The 20,787-nt window shown below is 43.4% G+C and overlaps 1 protein-coding gene across 3 annotated transcripts in view; it reads right to left on the bottom strand.

Moving 5' to 3' along the window:
* Positions 1-20,787, bottom strand: part of LOC141772133 (plexin-A2-like) — a 323,156-nt gene that overhangs the window by 211,446 nt on the left and 90,923 nt on the right. For 2 of the 3 annotated variants that reach the window (XM_074642809.1, XM_074642810.1), the window contains one exon: positions 2,780-2,914. The exons of the other annotated variant lie outside the window; for it this stretch is intronic. In XM_074642809.1, coding sequence (XP_074498910.1) covers positions 2,780-2,914 — 135 coding nt within the window. The remainder of the gene's footprint in view (positions 1-2,779; positions 2,915-20,787) is intronic. 3 annotated transcript variants of the gene reach the window in all.

Below are 20,787 nucleotides of genomic sequence, written 5' to 3'. Positions count from 1 at the left end.
ATGAAAAAAAGGTTGAATGTGTGTGTGTGGCCACACCAAATCCCGATCCAGTTACTCCGCCAGGTGCGACTATCGAGTGGTATCCTTGAACATGCAAGGCAACATCCCCAAAGTAGTTGAGAGCATTTCAGTATGTGTGTGTGTGTATCTGTCTGCTTCGATCCTCCCCGACCCCCAGAGAGCAAGACAGAAGAGTCTACATGCTGAATACTAATAATATTCACTAACATCACTTCTCATTCAGATGACTAGCAGTTATGAGCTCAACATCAAACGCTTGTTTCATCTGCGGAATAAGTGGGAATAAAGGATTTAGTAAATATGGGAGAGAGACTTTAGACTCGGTACAAACTCGTCTTTATTTGTGGAATCTGTCATGCCTTGCTGCAGAGTCATCATCTCACTGTAAGATACATGTGCGTTTTGTGTTTGTGCATGGAAGTAGCAGATTTGAATCCATATCCTGGAGATATCCATAAAAATACAACTAAATCCAGTACTACAGATGCAGTAGTTAGCAGTTGTAACATATATATAATATTTTAATGCGGTAATAGACAAGTTTTTGTTGCTTTAACTTATCATTATGAAGTAAATGTTGACTGAACAATGTAGCGGCTATAGAATTATGACACCATCTGAGTTAAGATTGCTTTCACTATGCAATTCTGGCTGCCAATGAAGGCTCGATTTACAGCACTTGGTTTCATTTGCAGCAGGCCACCACTGCAAAATGTAGGCTACATAACAGAAACATTGGGGTGTTTGACTCTGCCTTTATCATAGCACTGAGATTGGGGTTTCTAGTTAAAATTTGGATTCTTACGGTTGTTTCTTGCTTTGGACAATAGCCAGGCTGCTAGCGATAGCCATGCTGCTAATGCCAGAAAATGAACCAGGAGCTAGAAGGAAGCCAGGACCAGCCACTAGCATTAGCTAGCATTAACCATGTTGCTAACGCTATCGCTAGCGGTCAGAAACAGACATCATTCATTGATTTACTGATTCATTGTCCATTTGATAATCTAAACAAAGAACATGTTTTCTTGCGGTGGCCTTTCTAAAATGAACAGTGGTGAAACTCACTATTCTTTTCTACCCATGGCAGTGGGCTGTATAGATGGACGACGCCTCTCCTCTTCCTCCTATCCTCCTACTGTACAAAAGTGAAGCCAAAATATCCTGATACGGGAGATGCCATCTTGAGATTTTGACGTGATTTGGAGCCAGTCTGCGCAGTAGTGATCGGGGGTCTGAAGCCACTGTATCGAGGTCCCGCCCACACACCCACCCACCCAAACCAATCATAAGCCGAGCACGGCCGCAGCTTGTTAGCGTGAGCCACCTAGCTGCTACGTTAGCACCACGGTAGCTGTTTGGCTAGAAAGACTAAACAACTAATCATAACATCTCTATGACTACATTTATGATCAAATTGACACATGTTGTATTACACAGTCTGGTGACGGTTAAGGAAAGTTAAAGTTACATCTACTCTCACGCACAATTCCTTAGGGGAGTTGAAAAGTTGTCTGTTGCCATTTGAATGCACTGTAGCCTCTGTAGAAATGTTAATAAAGGAGTTTTAAATAATCTGTTTTACTAAGAATCTCAGCAGCAGTAACATTGGTTGAAGTGTGGACCTATTACTTGTGATGTGATTGCATTTGACATCGTTATATTTTTATTCTCACAGCAGGCAAGTGTCTGACTACTGCAACTTTTCAATTGTCTTTTTTGTTGTTTTTCAGAGTGGAATAAAACAAAATGACACACAGCACAGCTATGTGTTGGTCACAGACTCTGAGGGGGAGAAAACTGGAGATTATATAGTAACCCTGTTCACTCCTCTCTCAGCAATGGACACCATTGTCTAAATAACTCCTTTACACCACATCCGCCCACCGTGGTTCCTAACCTGTAAGCTGGAGCCAGCCAGTTGTTTGAGTGTGTTAAAAGCAGAGATAAGGAGAGAGGACTGCAATCTATCACCTCACACTGACAGCCTCGCACGTCGTCTGTCTCTTGGGCTGCCGCGCTGCCACGCTCCCCTGCAGCTGCTCCTCCTCCTCTCCTCTCCTCCCCTCACTTCATCTCCTTTTCTATCCTACCATGTTCTCCTCTCCTCTCATCTACTCACCCCCACTGTCCTTGTGTCCCCTTCCACCCTCGTCTGCCCTCGCCTTTTACCTACTTAGTATGTCCGCTGCATTGATGGCTATCGGCTGCTTCCCCCCCGCCGTGCAATGCTGTGTCACTTCATTAGAAGTGTGAAAGGATGACCTTGCACTATGTCTCTCTTTTTTTGCTCAGCGTCTCTCTTTACTCTAAGTCATACACTACTCCAGCTGTCCTTCTTTCCTTCATCACTCTTCCTCTCATACTCTGCCTCAGCCAGCCAGCCGGCAAGCAAGTGCCCTTCATCCCTCTCTCTCTCTCTCTCTCTCTCTCTCTCTCTCTCTCTCTCATTCTACCTTGTCTTTTCCTTGTCTCTCTATTTCTTTCTTTCTCCCTGCCCTCATTGTTCTCCTTCATTATCAAACGCTGTCACAATGTCCCCCGCTGTGCCACCCAGGTTATTTATAGCTAACAGAGGGTGGCGGTGCTGGTGATGCTGAGAGGTGGGCCATCTTGGGCCCTGCTGGAGCACACACACATTCACATACTTTTCCTGACATTCAGAGATACACACACACACACACACACACAAAGACACGCTTAAACCCTCCATTCTCCTGCAAGAGGGTACTTAGTGAATAGGAGTCTTTCCAACACCTACCTGTCTCTCAGACATGACGTAGAGGTAGTTGCGGTCGAGGGAGAAGGCCATATCTCGCAGGACAGGGCTGCCGTCCTTGATCACCGACATTGTCTCATACTGGACGCCGCCGTGAGGAGGCCCGTCGACGCGAATCTGAGAAACACACAAACATTTAACAGGTCCATGATTGCTATTTATATCAGCGTGACAGCAGGGGTGGGAAAACAGACGGAGAATGATTGACAGGGATGACAAATGGGGGTCAAATAATATTTTCAAAACAATCTATCGTTATCGTTTAGCGACTTTGTGATTCAGGTAGCTGGAGATATGCCATGAGGGCTGTTTGAATAGTGAATGAGTGAAGAATTGAAAACGGCAGAGAGATGATTGAAGCGAGGGTAAGCAGAACGTTTTTTGCATCATTAGGCAAAAATTCCATAACATGACTTTGGCCAATCTCAGGTCATTTCAGAGAGAGAGCGTTCCTATTGGCTGTTCATTCAACGGAGACAGCTGTCAATCAAACAGTCAAATTAGGCAGCGCTGATCAAATATGAATCAATATTCTTTTACTGCAATGCCTATTTCTTGCATAGAATGTTTTCAGAGACATCTTGTAGTGTACTGTAGGGGTGTGACGAAATATCGTGCCACGAGATATTGCGATATAAAAACGTGACAATATACATTGTCGAGACAAAAACTGAATGGCGAAATCAGGGCATAATAGGTACTACGTACATACGGGCTCCGGGTCTAAGGCTGCAGCCTCTTCCTGCTGCTGTGCAAGGCCTCTGGAAGGACGCTGAGTATGCGTCATATCTTCGGGTACAACACATGCGCAGTAAATATGGTCTGCCCTCGCCAAAATTGAACCAATCGCAACGCTTCAGTCTCACTGCGCATGTGTCATACCCCGAGAGCCATGTCCGCCCGTGTCCCAGCCTCCTTCTATAGGCCTTGCTGCTCTGGGTCGGAGCTCCACACACATCAACACACACAGCGCAGTCAGCCGCGGTGGAGACGAGTTGACAACTATGTGAAGTGCAATAAAACTTTGCAAGTGTAAAGCCAAGATATTACATTTATTATTATATTAGTATTATTATACGTTATTAAAACTGTTCAACAAGCATAAACACGATGAAGGAGTTAAACATGTAGGAAAGCGACGTTTCAATCTGCTCTGTCTGCAGCCTCTCATCCACCGCTGCTGTTTACACAAGCAGAGAACGTTAGCTCGGCGGCTAACAGCTAACTGTTAACACGTGGAAGTTATTTAGTTGAGTTGTGAATGACTTGGAAATGACTAAAGCTGCAATAGGCTGTGTAGTCCAACTGTTTAGGTTAATTTGTCATGTATCTTATTGGTAGACTGATCAACTGGCTGATCAGCCCTAACGTTACCTGATGAGTGACATCAGGAGGAAGGACTGATACTGACTGATGGAGGACAGAGGACAGGAGGACAGAGGACAGGAGGAAGGACTATTACTGACTGATGGAGGACAGAGGACAGGAGGACAGAGGACAGGAGGAAGGACTGTTACTGACTGATGGAGGACAGAGGACAGGAGGAAGGACTGTTACTGACTGATGGAGGACAGAGGACAGGAGGACAGAGGACAGGAGGAAGGACTGTTACTGACTGATGGAGGACAGAGGACAGGAGGAAGGACTGTTACTGACTGATGGAGGACAGAGGACAGGAGGACAGAGGACAGGAGGAAGGACTGTTACTGACTGATGGAGGACAGGAGGACAGAGGACAGGAGGAAGGACTGATGCCATAAAAAATGGAACTATAGGGCAAACAACAGCATTGATTTGAGTTTTGTGTCTTTTGAATAAAAGGCTGTTTTTACAGTCATATATTTTCTTCATTCAAGTTTTGTTAAAATTATTGTTATAATATCATATCGTATCGAGATTGTGAACCAATATCGTGTATCGTATCGTATCGTGAGCTGAGTGAATCGTCACACCCCTATTGTACTGTTTAGCTGTAAAATGAGAAAGTTAGGACACAGAGGCACACAATGTTTTTCAGATTACCTGTCTCATGCACTACTGTCAGGATATAGTGACCGTTTTCTAAAAATAACTTTTTTAGTCACATTTGCTCCAATTCTACGCACTGCTGCTTTAACATTCAAATACTTTCTTTTCAATTACACCAAAAATGTGTGGCACTCGTTGTGTTATTTCATGGTATGAGGTAAATGTCAGCCCCCTGTGGCTCCATATCGGATGGGGTTATAACAACTGCTAAGAATTATGTGCCGATATTATTAGACCTTTGTGAAACCTTAGCTCTGTTTTGCTTTCCTCTTTCTCCTGATGAGTGATGTATTCCCTCAGTTAAGCTTTGAACTTGAGGCCAAGACCACCGAACTACAAAAACAGTGCAAAAGCCTTCTAATGAGTAATGATTCGAGGTGCGTGACCCTTCACGATCATAGGCGCCGGAATGGAGGGTACAACAAGACTTTTGTCCCCCCACTTTCAGACGGTAATAAAGTGGTAACCCCTAATCCAGGTAGAACATTGGCGATAATGTCTATAAGCCGTCTAACATGTTGGACTTTATCCAATCATAATCAACCATTGTGTACCCTAATTCAAATGAAATCAAAGTATTTTGACATCAAGCCCTCTACAGTTTCATAATTAACCCAAAATATTTTTCCACTTCTCAATGGGTGAGGTCCGCGCAGTTGGATTGGAAAGGCACAGGGTGAAGGTGGCTCGCAGCTTCGACCATGAGTTGTACAGCACCCCTCGCCCGGACCTTGCCACTTCCAGGGCCTGTGGATTGCTCGTTGCACAATGCACCCTCTTAATTTCGCTTTCAAAGCGAACCACATTGATGCATTTAACTATTAAAAAAAGGGCTGTCAATTAAAATATTTAATCACGATTAATCGCATGATTGTCCATAGTTAATCGGGATTAATCGCAAATTAATCACATTTTTGTATCTGTTCAAAATGTACCTTAAAAGGGAGATTTGTCAAGTATTTAATACTCATATCAACATGGGAGTGGACAAATATGCTGTAAATGTATGTACATATTTATTATTGGAAATCAATTAACAACACAAAACAATGACAGATATTGTCCTGAAACAGGTACTTAGCATACAAAAATATGCCCAAAGAAGAACATGACAAGCTAAAGCCCAACAGGCAACAACAGCTGTCAGTGTGTCAGTGTGCTGACTTGACTATGACTTGCCCCAAACTGCATGTGATTATCATAAAGTGGGCATGTCTGTAAAGGGGAGACATGTGGGTACCCATAGAACCCATTTACATTCACATATCCTGAGGTCAGAGGACAAGGGACCCCTTTGAAAATGGCGATGCCAGTTTTTCTTCGCCAAAGTATAGTGCAAGTTTAGAGCGTCATTTAGCCTCCTTTGCGACCATCTAGTATGACATGTTTGGTACCGATGGATTCTTTAGGTTTTTTAGTTTCATATGATGTCAGTATCTTCACTCTAGCCCTAAAACTGAGCCGTTAAACCTAAAAGTTACAAGTTGTGTTAATGCGTCAAAGAAATTAGTGGCGTTAAAACGAATTTGCATTAACGCGTTATTATCACGTTAACTTTGACAGCCCTATTTAAAATGCATAACATTTTCTTCCAAAGGAGCATGCTCCTGGACTCCCCTAGAGAGTCCGAAGTCCACCCACCACCGTCTCACAAAATCCTGTGGGAAACACTGTATTAGGTCATCTAAAACGTAATGCCCCCCCACTTCAAAACTCATTCCGGCGCCGCTGTTGCTGACCTAAAAGGGCCCCTGACAGCCCTGTTTCTTCTTTATTCACCAGATCCTTGTTAGACAAATATATAATAACCAGGACAGTAAATCTTAAGGGGCAGCATGGGTTTGGTGATTCTGGGCGCTGAGAGATGTCTCTGTGATGTCACATGTCACACGGCCCTCCTCCACTCCATGAAAGCTGATGGCTCTATCATCTGTCCATCCCCGCCTGCCTCCCTCCACCCAAACATTCATCTATCTATTCAGACGGTGACAGCACCAAAGAGCAGCCAGACTCTCTAGAAAACATCACAGAGGGGAAAGTCAAGGTCATATGTCTGTCAAAAGGAGATCAACTGGGAGGGTACGTGAGCAAATGCGCACGCACACACACACACACACAGGCCTTTTTGTGTGTCAAACTGCCGCATGGTAAAGTAGGAGAAACGTGATGTAAGTTCACACAAAGCCCCTGGAGCTCTGCCTTCAAAGCTCGAGGGTTAGCCGAGTGCACGACAGCAGGCGGCACAGTTGAGGGACAGAGCTCAAAAGTGGTCGAGCCTTCCACGGCTGACCTGCGTCTGACCTTGGCAGGCTAATCCAAACACGGAAAAGAAGACATATGTGAAAACCATATGCGGGAGGGGAAAGGCAGGATGTGGGGGCCGTGCCAGTCTTCATCTGGTTACTGACACTGCAGTGTGGAGGGAGACCTCAGCAAACATGCTCATCCATAAAGCATGCCGGCGGCGCGCGGCCAGACCAGCGCTGCTCTGTTCAATGCTGTTACAGCGTGGGTGTTTTTGTGAGTTTTTATGTGTGTGCACCCATAGGAGCAGTCTGTCATGCTGTGATATGTGTCCTCCAAGCAGACCGCCTGCCACTAGGGATCACCAGATAACCCGACCTTCCCCCTGCACGCCTGCAGTTCATCTGAATCAGATCGCTATCACACAGTCTCTCACCGCTGTCCAGGGGCCTCTAAATTCACATTTGGCCAGAAACACACTCTCACACACACACAGTTGTCTTGAGAGCGTGTCCAGAACAAAACATCTACTATCCAGGCATGAGTATATTACACTTTGTTACTCACTACAACATAAGCACTACACACCAGGGCCCACCAATTACTAAACAGTTAAAGGTTCTCTATACGATATCCAGAGCATTAATATAGCAGCAAACAACTATTTGCTATGTAAAGATATAGAGGAGTAATGTCTACCTAAGCAGAGAATGAAGTCGCTCTCCCTCTGCGTGTGTTTAATCTGAGCTTCTCCGTGCTTTCTTGACATAGACAGGCTGGCCGTGTGTGCTTTTAGTGCATGTGAGCGTGCCCCCCTGGCTAGCTCACAGCCGCCGCTGATCTCATAGAGCAGTTACAGCTGATAACACCGTCCCGACCGACAGCGGCGTAGCACCCATCCTCCGGTTCCCCCTCAGGTTAACACTGTTTGCTCTGTCAGCAGTGTTGCCTTTGTTTTCACTGTTAGCACCGTTAGCTTCGAGCCGTCGGCTCAGCTGTCACCATGTTGAGAGCCGTGCAGAGGCAATAGAAATGCTCCCAATCTCGCATTCAGCACCGTTCTGTTAAGCAAACACATTTAATCAGGAGTGCGAAGTAAGGTTATGATAGTTTTGAATTTTGAATTTGTTTTGATTTTGTTTTAGTTTTGACTTCTCAATTTAATTTTTGTTTAGCTTTAGTTTGTTTTCAGAGTGTGTTTGCTAGTTTTAGTTTCTCAGAAAGGTTTGGTTTTAGTTTTTACTCATTTCGTTTCAGTTTTACAGTAGTTTTAGTTTGTTTTTGTTAGAGCTAGGTATAATGTCTCAAAAGTATGTACATACAAAATACATGGTTGGAGAACTGTGTTGGAATGGCCATCATGTTTAATGTTTAAACTTTGTGCTACTTTAGTGTCTGATGTGAAGCAATCAGGGGGCAACCTCTGGGTCTGAAAAGTGAAGCCAATGTGTTAGTACCTTAAACTTGCATTCTTTCTAACAGCCAGCAGGGGGCGACTCCCCTGGTTGTAACGAAGTCTATGAGAAAATGAGCCTACTTCTCACTTGATTTATTACCTCAGTAAACATTGTAAACATGAATTTATGGTCTCAATCGCTAGTTTCAAGTCTTCTTCAATACAGCATGATGTTCATTTTGTAAACTATGCTCCCATTTAGAGTGAAATAGACGATAAGGGCGTGGCTACCTGGTGATTGACAGGTCACTTCAAGGGCGTTGTTCGGACTGGGAGTTGTCCGTGTTTTCGTCTTTCACAGTGTGTTTTCTGTTCATTAAAGTTAATTATAACATTTGGCCGCCTAGAATATCTTATTCTCCTCTGGTTTCACTTCTGGTTGCAAAAAAAACAAGATGGCAGCGGCCAAAAACCGAGATGACAACGGAAAAAATGCTGAATTTGAGGCTTCAAAACGGCAGTCCACAAACCAACGAGTGACGTCACGGTGACTACGTCCACTTCTTATACACACAGTCTATGGAAGCAATTGGGGCATAGCACCATCTCCTGAAACACCAAGTCCGTTTAATTTCTGTGGTTCAATGTCACGAGAGATGATGGAAATTCACGCCGTCTCCTTTTTCTGTAGTGATATATTAGAGCTGAAAAACTAAAACTGAAATTAATTCTTTTTCCAGGCAAGATTGTTTCAGTTTAGTTTTTCTTAAAGGATATAGTTTTTATTTACTTTAATTCACTGCTTATTTTCATTTTAGTTTTCCGTTTTACTTTACTATAATAACCGTGGTGCGGAGGTGTGTGTGTAGCGGAGTTAATGATTACACTTGCCATTACTAACTCTGTCTTAATATGTTTATATGTATGTACACTGAATGAATGTATTATATGTCATCTGTTTCAATATCGTGTTATTTACTTTATTATTTACTTTATTATTTAATTATTATTCATTTTATATATTATTTACTTTATTATTTAATTATTATTATTCATTTTATATATTATTTACTCTGATATCTGATTATAATGGTTGCCATGGAGACCGTTGTGTGTACGTAGCATTAGCGCCCTCTACTGCGCCCCTGCAGACTTGACAGGTGCACCCCGCATCTGGTCAACAGTCTGCATGTGCCGTCTCCGTGGTAGGTTGACTTTGAATTAGCTCCGTAAATATAAAGAGCATAAGCCTTATTTTTATGGGTAAAATTGTGTTTCTGTAAATTGTATGTCGAGCTAAGCTTACAAAGTACTAGAGAAAATGCTGAATGTTGATATTAGTTGCCTCTTTGATTGTACTTTGTTGAACACGCCACGTTGTCGGTGACTTTGCTAGCTTAGTTAAAGCTAGCTGGCTAATCAACAGCAACTTCAACTGATATCATTTTGTTTTAGCATCTTTGAGAAGCTTTGTCGCTGTGAGACTGACTGTGGGAGATCTAACATCATCTCTGTATTATCAGGTACATGTTGTATATTTTTATATTTGTATTAATGTTAGCTTGTATGTAAATAACTTGTGAACAGTCTGCATGTGCCGTCTCCGTGCATCTTTGAGAAGCTTTGTCGCTTTGAGACTGACTGTGGGAGATCTAACATCATCTCTGTATTATCAGAATAAATGGCGAGTTGGAGCCAAAAGTGACGGTGTGTGGACATCATTCATAACACAACGCAAAGAGAGAGTACACAACTGCTACATGTGCAAAGAGGTATATAATGAATGACCTTCCCTTTTACCAGCCACAAATACTGTCTGTTTCTCAGTCTCTGCTTCTTTTGTATATACTTTTTTTTCTAACAGCTTAGGTTTATGGCTCACACAGAGAAAATGGAATCAACAGAACGGACACTCAAGCACTCCAGAGGCACTCGCACTATCCCGCCGTGCACACACAAACACACCCACATCCAGTTGCTTTTCACGTTAAGAAGCCGCTTTCTCTATAGTAGCAGTAAATCTTGCTTAGTGTGTTACATTCACACTTATGCAGACACAAACACACACCCACGACATTGTAAGGAAGTGAAAAAATGAGTGAGTGAGTGAGTGTGAGGTGGGTTAGTTGGATGTGAGGGCAGGCTCACCTCTGGGTGGGCGAATGAGAGAAAATGAAAACTTTGGGCAAGTAAATGGAAAAACCACTGCTCTGACCAAAAATAATTCTGTCAAAAACTCCTCACTCCCTCACTCCCTCCCACGCTACCATTCCACTAGCCTACAGTATGTACCACCAGAGTAAGCGACTCTCAGGTCCAAAACATCAATTTTCTCGGCATCGCTTTACTTCAACCTTTAGCCTGCTCTCTCAGGTACTTAAACCTATCCCCTGTCTGCCCCATTTGACCCTGCATTATTTATCAGGCTGGGTGAGAAGGCTGCTAACAGGTTGGATTCATACCCTCAAGCCCCTCTGACAATATCACTGCGCCTCTATTTTAGGAGGAGCCATCCACTGAAACAACCCCCACTGCCCCAGAGAGCCGCCCTAGCTTTGGCCTGGTCCCCCATATCAACACCACAGCCATTAGCTGGTCTCTCTCTATCACCAGCGTCTGGGAGCTGCAACGGAGTAAAGTGAGGAAGAGGGGAAAAAGGTGAAGATGGATGAGAGTGTTGAAAAACATTCTACATGTACCCCGGGGGCATCGAGGCCTGTGTAGTTAATATCTGTGAAAAGAAAAAACTGTGCTGTCTTGAATGCCAAAAAATGATCATCAGAAATTCACAATATTCCCATGTGGCATACGATATCCTTCATATACAAATAAATCCAAGCAGACATGCACAGAACCATTGTGAAAGACGCCTGGAGAATGGAGGACAGAAATAAATGTCCCCAGGCGTCACTGAGTAGGAGGACTTCTTAATGAGCTAGCTATAAATCCTGGAGCACACGCAGGGTTTCCATATTTAGTTTTCAAAATCCAAACCTCTTTCACATGTAACTTTGGATTACATTTCCTTAACTGCAGTACAAATGTAATATATCAATTGCCATTTTTTAAATGCTACCTGTGACAGAGTGGGTGAGAACACACCATTTGTTCCATGTGCACATTGATATATTTTGTCTAGGGCTGTCAATCGATTCAAATATTTAATCACGATTAATCACAAATTAATCACACATTTTGTATCTATTCAAAATGTACCATAAAGGGAGATTTGTCAAGTTTTTAATACTCTTATCAACATGGGAGTGGACAAATATGCTGCTTGATGCAAATGTATACATTTATTATTGGAAATCAATTAAGTACACAAAACAATGACAAATCTCACTGCATTTAGCATAAAAATGTATGCTCAAATCATAACGTGGCAAACTCAGCTGTCAGTGTGTCTGACTTGACTATGACTTGCGGGCATGTCTGTAAAGGGGAGACTCGTGGGTACCCATAGAGCCCATTTTCATACACATATCTTGAGGTCAGAGGTCAAGAGTCCCCTTTGAAAATGGCCTTTCAAAAATGTAGCCTAGGTTTGGAGGATTATTTCGCAACAAGTTAGTATAACATGGTTGGTACCAATGGATTCCTTTGGTTTTCTAGGTTTTCCATATGATGCCAGAATCTTCACTTTAGTTTTAAAACTGAGTCGCTACAACTTCAGAAAGATCGATTGCACTAATGCGTTAAAGAAATTAGTGGCGTTAAAACTAATTTGCGTTAACGAGTTTTCATCGTGTTAACTTTGACAACCCTAGTTTTGCCATTTGTTTGTTCCGCCAAAGTTCCAGCTTTACTCTGTGTTTAGCACTTTATTTTGTTACAGTTATATTGCAGGATAACTCAAATCTCAGACAAGTATTGATTAAAGGTGCAGTGCGTAGGATGGCATCATCTAGTGGTGTGGTTGCAAATTGCAACCAACTGAGTACCCCTCCACTCACTCCTTCCTTTCCAAGACTGCGGTAACGTGATCCGCCGTGTGCAAAACCGTGGTAACACCGTTGGCCTTGCTCAGAGGCCATTCTTACCGTAATAATACTACTTTAGGAGCAACGAAAGTCATGCGGCAGCTATGCGGCTCACGTTACCGCAGTTTCACATGCGTGTTGGAGAACTATGGTGGCCTTCAGGTAACGTAAAAATGTAAAAGGCGTGAGTTGTTGTCCTGAATACTGCCAATACTGAATATTTTGACATTACACCAGCTTAGAACAGCAAAAGTCCTACCGCATTTAGGAAGGCTGGCTAAATGTATTGTTTGTTATTTTTTTCAATTTTTTTTTATTTTAATGTTAAAATAATGCTAAGTGTTATTAATATACATGTTCATTACTGAATGTTTCCAAAAGTTAACTTTTCTTTAGTGATATTAAAATTTAAAAGTTTTGGTATTGAAAAAAAAAAGTTAAATTACGAGACTTTTCTGTTATATTTGTGAAAGCAGGAGCCTCCCTGTAAAAGACGATTATAAGAGGGGGCAAAGTTCCCAAGCTGCCACATCCTGCAAAAAAAAAGAACTTTTGTTTCTATGTACAAACTTAACATGGCAGCACCTAGTCAGGAATAAGCGGGTGGGATGTGGGGGGGATTTGGCCAGCAGGGAAGCCATGGCAGCGGCATCAGAGGCCTACAAGGGCATGTGCCAGCGGGGTGCTTTTGATCAGACCATGTAAGCACCCTGGAAAAACGTTTGAAGACTGACCAAACTCCAATTCAAATTGCCCTTCTCCCTCTTTCTCTTTCTCTCTCCCTCGGTCTCACTTGTTTTGAACACCGTGCCAGACACTGGATCCCCAACCGTGAGTCTGTGTGAAGCAATTTGCTGAGTGAAAAGTGCTGAATAAATCCACAGTAAAAGTGCATCAAATGGGTGTTTGCAGTGCACTGTGGATGCTGCTGCTCAGAGATAGAAGGAAAAGGCTAAAACTGCAGGTCCTCCCCCTATAGACACCAACATATGCAAAATGCCAAAATGATTACTTTCCAAATGGTATAATCGTACACTGTATGAGAAGCAACAGAGACATTAAATGAGTGTTTAAATTTAGCTGTAAAAGCAAAACGCCGTGAGGGATGATTTGGTCTCTGTTTTACAGCTTGTCTCCGAGTGTTTGTTCAACATTAGCCACTCAATTTTTAAAGAATGTGTCTCTGTTAATGGCCACAGCTGCTAACTATTACCTGAGAGTTGCTTTCTTTTCAGATTTGGAAAAAAAGAAAATCTATTTTCTAACCTTGGCCTTGGGGGAGGTTAGCTTTTCTGAAACAGGACGCACATGCATGTAGGTGACTGCCAACACCAATACAGCTCCATCTCAGGGTGAACATTATTTCACCACCATCTTTCAGCTGGCAGAGCAGACAGCAGTAACCCACGCATGGAGGGAACCTTCACCACACCACACTCCAACACCTTGTACCAGGAGAGGATTAAGTCAAATTGTAGGTCTTCCACCTACACCGTGTACCAGAATAGTATAATGGAAGTTGATTTTAGGGAGATTATGCTTTCATGGCTGAAGCTCAGTAACATATTGCGCTCAACGAGAGAGAGAGAGAGAGAGGGTGGAGAGTGAACTCCCTAAGTAGCCTACCCGGCAGCTATCTCCTGCTTCGGCGCTAATCCAGTTCAACAGTCTTGGATGTTGAAGTGATAGGCATTGCCTTTATCTGGCTGATCCCAAGCACTGGATTAGATTCTGCGAAAGAGCACACCACCACACACTTTCTCGCTCTGTCTCAATGCAATGACCCTTTACCACCGGGGAGGCTCCGCTGAGGGATAGGGGAGCTTTGTAGTGAAGTGGGGGTCACGCCGATTGAAAAAGACGCAGGTCAGAGGGATCCGACAATGACCATGATAAACCTTATCCAATCAAATCCAATATGTCTCGATGGGACCAATCTCTGCTTCGGTAAATGGCTTTGAATTGGATGTTGAGATTGGTCGGTACCTTGGGCCAGATGACAGGTGACAGACTGCTGACAGCATTTTAAGAGCCGGTGAAGCTTGTCCGTGATTTGAAAAGCTTTTGTGACAGCCGGGTGCTTTGGTCGCTTTGGTTTTGCATTGCAAGCACAACTTTTGAGGAAGAAAAAAAACACATTTTCCCACATACTTATAATTTGCCCTTTGCTTTTAACCCCTCCAAAGTGAACATTCACCGGCATGTCAGTCTCTCTGCACATGTACGAGAGTGTGAGTACTGCATGTCACACGGCGGGGTAAAAGACCGGTGGCACTAGGATATGAGGTGTACTGACAGATCCATTGTCCGTCCCCCTTGGAGATGGATGTATAATGTCCAGCCTGGGATGAAGTCAGTCCCTTTGGGTGTGGGTTGGGGCGGCATCAGGGTGAGTGGACTGGAAGTATGAGTCACCCTGGAGTGAGGGGGGGGTGTCTCACCAGTGAGACACACAAATTCATCCTTATTTTCTGTGTTTAACAGGAGAATAGAGGCACATGCACATGAATGTCTGCCCATAAACTAGGGCTGCATGATATTGGAAAAAAATGAATTTTATATTGTGATATGAAAAAAATTAAAAAATTAAATGAAAACTTTTATAGGCTACATATTAAAGTTAAATTCATCATTCTGATGCACTTTGAGAGCAGAATTAAGGCGCTAGATAATACATTTTGTAGGGCTTGGTTTTGGTCTTAGTCGACAAAGATAAGCTTTTTCATGTTGAATGAATTATTTCCAAGAATCTTCTGAGCACATCTCTGGTAAACACCAGATCTAAACACCAGATCTAAAGTGGTGCTTCTGAGAGATTTTTTGTGGAAGAACTGTTTCACAGGTCTGTCGATTAAATCAACTAATCGATTAGTCAACAAAATGGTATGAGAGATAGTCGACTAAGATTGTTTTTGGTCAAGGACAGCCCAACAATTTTGTGCTTTTTTAAACAATTTAATCATAAACACATTGGTTGTATAGATATGAATGGTGATGATGCAGCAACAAATCACACTGACAAAGGGTTGCTGACATCGCCGCAGACGCCTTGCACTGAGGACAGTTAGCATTTTATGCTAACTTTCTGTGGAATTAATGAATTAATAACTGATTGATGAATGTAATACAGCTCTATTTATACATTTGTTTCCAAGTAAAGAGTTGGACGGCATATTTAGCCAGTTTTGTGAAACATTTTGTTAAAAGATGTGTGAACAACTACGCATGCACTCTATATGCTACACAGCTAGCATGCTACCAATGTTGGCTAAATATGGCGTTGAACTTTTCACCTTGGAAAAATTTATAAATGCAACTCGTGGAGACTGGACGGTGAAAAAAAGACTTCTTTACCATATCTGTGGTGGCGTTCCTATCCATCCGTAAAGAGATGCGTTTCCTTGTGTTGAACACTAGGGGGCGTAATCCGTATACTATACAGATTTACGGACACAAAACAAAACTGTGTGGAAACCAGGCGTCAAGCTCACGGTCGGAGCCGCGAGCCACCTTCACCCTGGGCTTTTTCAAGCCGACCTACTGCAGCCGGTCGCGGCGCACACAGAGGAAATGTGCCTAGCGATGACCAGCACCGGGGAGAGGATGCCCCCACACTGAGCGGCCAACTCTGACCTGCCAAGTTGAATCCCCCGGGCAAACGCAGACCCCACCAGTTGAGAAGTGTAAAAATATATATGGTTCATTATGAAACTGTGGCGAGCCTACCTAGACTGTAGGTTATTAATGGGAAACACTGGATTATTCATGGACAACGACAACCGTGGGAGTTTTCCTTTTGTATCGAGCAGCAAAAAAGTTGCTGCATGACGCGTTTGATTTAATTTGCCCACATCCTGCGATGTGACTATTGCAATGTCGATGCTGAAACAATATATTGTGCAGCCTTACCACAGATACAAGTGCACAGCTCATGACAGAACGTAAATGGACATTCTCACACACACATACACGAACATAGATAGAAATCAACCGGCTGTATTCGACAGTTGGCAAAACACTGTGTACCGACCAGGCTTCACTATCTCTATCTATTCGCATGTCTGTCCTGGAAACTCGGCTTGAAATTTAGCAGACTGCTATTGTATTTCTTTACTTCAGGTGGATTGGGTGCAGGCTATTCAGCTGCCTATATGTGTGTGTGTGTCTCTCTCTCACTTTCTTTCTCTGCGTACTGGGAGAAAACATGGAGCCTCTCTCCGCCTCGATAACGCATCTAATCCATCACCAGTGTCAGGCTGAAGAATTCTGGTGTCAGTAGCGAGCGGCATGAAGAAATGTGCCGTGTATATGTGTGTGTGTGTGTGATAGCTCCCACCAGCCCTGCACGCCGTCTCTTTTGTTCCTGTTCCTGTTGTACAATATAAGCCCCCATAAGGCGTATGTTAGCCTGCTTGCCTATATGCGCCGTGTGTCACTTCCCATCGGACAGACTGAGGTCGGAGAGGCCTCTCTGTGGTGATGGAGGAGAGGAGCGCGAGGAGAGAGCGAGGACAGGAGAGGAGAATAAAATGGACAGATGTAGAGATTGGAGCAAATGTGTGGGAGAAGAGTGAGAAACAGGAGTAAATGAAAGAAACAGAGACATGAATCAAGACAAAGACTCCACTCTTCAAGTGTAACTCTCTCTCTAACCTGCTCATATGACGGCACAATATCTTCTAAAATGACCTGAGCCCGTAGTCAATAACAAGGGGCAATTACTTCATATTTTTGGCCAGGCACCATAAAGCCTATTGATTTGCCTCCTCGCTCCGTGTGCAAAGCAGTTAACCCTCTCCTATACAACATCTTTCCTCATCCAATCGGACAGAAATGCGAGGGACGGTACCCAACAAATCGCACATGATGACCATTCAAATTGCCAATTTTTTTTATCGCCATTGATTGTCGGTGAATATCAAAAGCAAACATCCCATTAAACCAAATCCCAGCGAGTCTCAACAACCAATCTCAGAACAGCCGTCTCTATAATGGCTCTATCAAAGACTTGTTCAATTCCATTTTAGCTCTCCATCTCTCTCGGTCACATAACTCACGACCCTAAACATGATTATATCAGCACTTTCCCCTGTTTTGCCCCCTCCGAGTCCAAATAGAAACCAGAGACCGCGGCATGCATTCGGGGTCTGCGGTAAGATGAGATCAGGCCTCAACTCCAATCAGCCCAAACACACATATTAAGCACAGCAGCACAATACAAGGCCTATATTTAGCTCCGCATTAAAACACTGAGCGGGGGCCAGCGTGCCGGTGATGGACACAGGCCAAGAAGGTTCAGAGAGAGCAGAAGAGGAGGGATGTGGTGGGAGGGATTTTATGCTTAGCTTTCAAAAAATAGGGTTCGCCAGTACGGAGAAGCCATGCACGCTTTCTACTCAACTGGCACTCGAACATTGAGAGAAAAATGGTTTGCATACACAAACTAAATAGCTGACACCACGATAACTTTTCCTTTATTAGCTGACCCAACAGTAGAAAGAGACAGATAGCAGAGAGAGCTAACAGGGAGAGGGATTAGGTGAATTAAACAAATATAGAATGGAAATGTTTCAAAGAGTAGGAATGAAAATTGTGTAAAAGGTCCAGAAACACCAACCCAACATCAAAGAACTAGCGGCGACTGTTGAATCGCCTCACATCGCCTTTGTCAATTGTACTCATACACACCTGAAACACTACAGCCGACGGCCAGTTAGCACATACGTTCTGCGCCTGCGTGAGAGGAAATAACTCTCCACACCTGTCTGTATTCGTCATTCAAAAAGGGAAACAGGAAGACGGATATACAAGCTGTTGTTATGATACGTACATGAAACAAAGCGGCGTTTGCCGACCATTTTCACATCACTCTCACTCACCACTTAGCTTCACTCCAGATGTTCATGTCGTTGTGAAAATATTTGTGTGTTTGAACGATCAGATGAGATGAAGATGAAAAATGAGAAGAGCCTTCTGTGCGTGCCCTCTTGACTTTCCTCAGGCCCTGACACACCAAGCCAACAGTTGGCCGTCGGACTGTTTGGGGCCGTCGGTGAACGTCTCTCGGCCTAGTTTTTGCGGTGTGTCCCCGGACGATGCGGGACCACACCGCAAAAACCTAGGACGCCGAGAGACGTTCACCGACGGCCCCAAACAGTCCAGACGGCCCAATGTCTGGATTTGGTGTCTTGGCTTCAGCTTAAACGAGTCAGTGCACAAGAGAAGAAACGGAAGTGAGGAAAGAAAGCTACCGAGTAAAGTCATCTTCATCTCATCGGATAATTCCAATACACGGATATTTTCACAACGACATGAACATCTGGAATGAAGCTAAGTGGTGAGTGAGAGTGGTGTGAAAATGGTCGGCAAACGCCGCTTTGTTTCATGTACATATCAAAACAACGGCTTGTATATCCGCCTTCTTCCGGTTTCTCTTTTTGAATGACGAATACAGACTACTGCCGCCTGCTGGTGTGGAGAGTTATTTCATCTCATGCAGGTGCAGAACGCACGTGGTAGTAGGCTGTAGTCTTTCTGGAGTGTTCGAGTGCAACTTTTTGGCCAAGACAAAGGCGACGTGAGGCGACTCAACGATCTGTCTTCGTCGCCGCTAGTTCTTTGATGACGGGTTGGTGTACCTGGGCCTTTTCATTTCTCTACTCGTGCACTGAATCGTTTAAGCTGAACAACCAATCAGAGTGATTTCTCTCACCGATGGGTGGCGCCACCGATTCAACATGCTAAATCGGCCGAAAAACCTCCGACACAGGCAGACTGGAGCCGACGATGCGGGTCACACCGAAAACAATAGACCGACAGACTAAACCCAAACTGTCCGACGGCCCACTTGGTGTGTCAGGGCCTTAAAGGGGAGGTGAGGAAAAAAGACTGTGGCTATTCCCAACAGAGACATAGCAGCATTCACACTTCAACCCTGGTGATGACAACTACTTAGCCCTGGCTGAGGTTTATTGTACAGACAGCTCCTTCACAATATGATGACATCAAGAGAAAACACATGCTTATACGATTAGCCCACACGCTTACACACATGCTCTCATAGTTATATTTAATAATTCCATATTATTATAACAAAAAAAAGCCTGACTTCTAATAACGGAGCCATCTCTCCAGGGGAAATTATGCTTCAAAGGAAAAGCTATACTTATTTTATGTGAGTAAAAAGCAAGGGACAAAGCAATCACACGACTATTACAAGCGGTACAGAGAGCCGATGCAACGATGGTGAGACAAAAGCTATTACAGCAATGTCAAACAGTCTGAACCAGAAGGAAATATCACACCTCCTGTTTTCTCCCTCGGCATGCTTCAAAGTAGATCACAAAGATATGCAAATCAAAAAAAGTAGCTCAGAAAAGGTTCAGGTGAGGGGCAAATTAGCTGAAATTGTTTCAATTTCTCCCACCGGATTTGTGAGATTTAAATGTGGGACAAGATTGGCAGGTAGAAGTGAGACACTGGCAAATTATCGCCAGCGGGATCCGCGCAGCAAATGAGAATATAAAAGCACTTCAATCAAGCCCACCTTTTACACCTGGAATGTGTGCGAGCTGGAATCGCCGCCCTATATGTTTCATGCTGTGGTTGATATTACTGAGATGTATTCGCATGATGAATGTATTCTGTCGCTATGAGGCTTTGACACTCAATGAAGTCTCCATCGAGGCCACGTTAATGTGGGCCCTCTTTGACATGTCTGGACATATTACGGATACGCATCTGGCATGTAATGAGACATTAGGGTGGGAGATGCAAGGGACATAAAGAAAGGGGAAAAATGTTGAAGGGAAATTGAGAGTTGCGAGCATATATAACATAAAAAGATGGGTACATGGAGAGAAGACAAAAGAAAGAATATACGTTGGAGTAGGATCATGTTGAAGTGGTAATCTGAAAGATCCATATTTTGGTTTATTTTTGGCACCACCCATGATCAGTCGGAAAGTCACTGCTGCCTTTTTTTAACTGTGCTTGCGTGCAGCCTACTGCGAGTTATCTTTTCCTTAGATTTTTACTTTAATTCAGTTACTATCGAAGCTATTTCTTTAAAATTTTGCAAGATTTGAAAAAACATACTAGCTTGCTGCGAGGTTAAATAACGCGCCATTTTGGCGAGGAGAAACTGGCATGGCAATTTTCAAAGTGGTCCCTTGACCTCTGACCTCAAGATATGTGAATGAAAATGGGTTCTATGGGTATTTTTTAACATGCAGTATAGATTTTTAGTTTTTTTCCTTTTTAAAAAGGATGATTTCTGGTGTGTTCTTTATTCTATGACAGTTTTCCTAAAATTAAATTTTAAAAAGTTGCAATATATC

This window comes from Sebastes fasciatus, chromosome 8 (genome assembly GCF_043250625.1).
Source record: "Sebastes fasciatus isolate fSebFas1 chromosome 8, fSebFas1.pri, whole genome shotgun sequence".
In the NCBI taxonomy this organism is placed as follows: domain Eukaryota; kingdom Metazoa; phylum Chordata; class Actinopteri; order Perciformes; family Sebastidae; genus Sebastes; species Sebastes fasciatus.
This window is presented reverse-complemented; position numbering and strand designations above follow the sequence as displayed.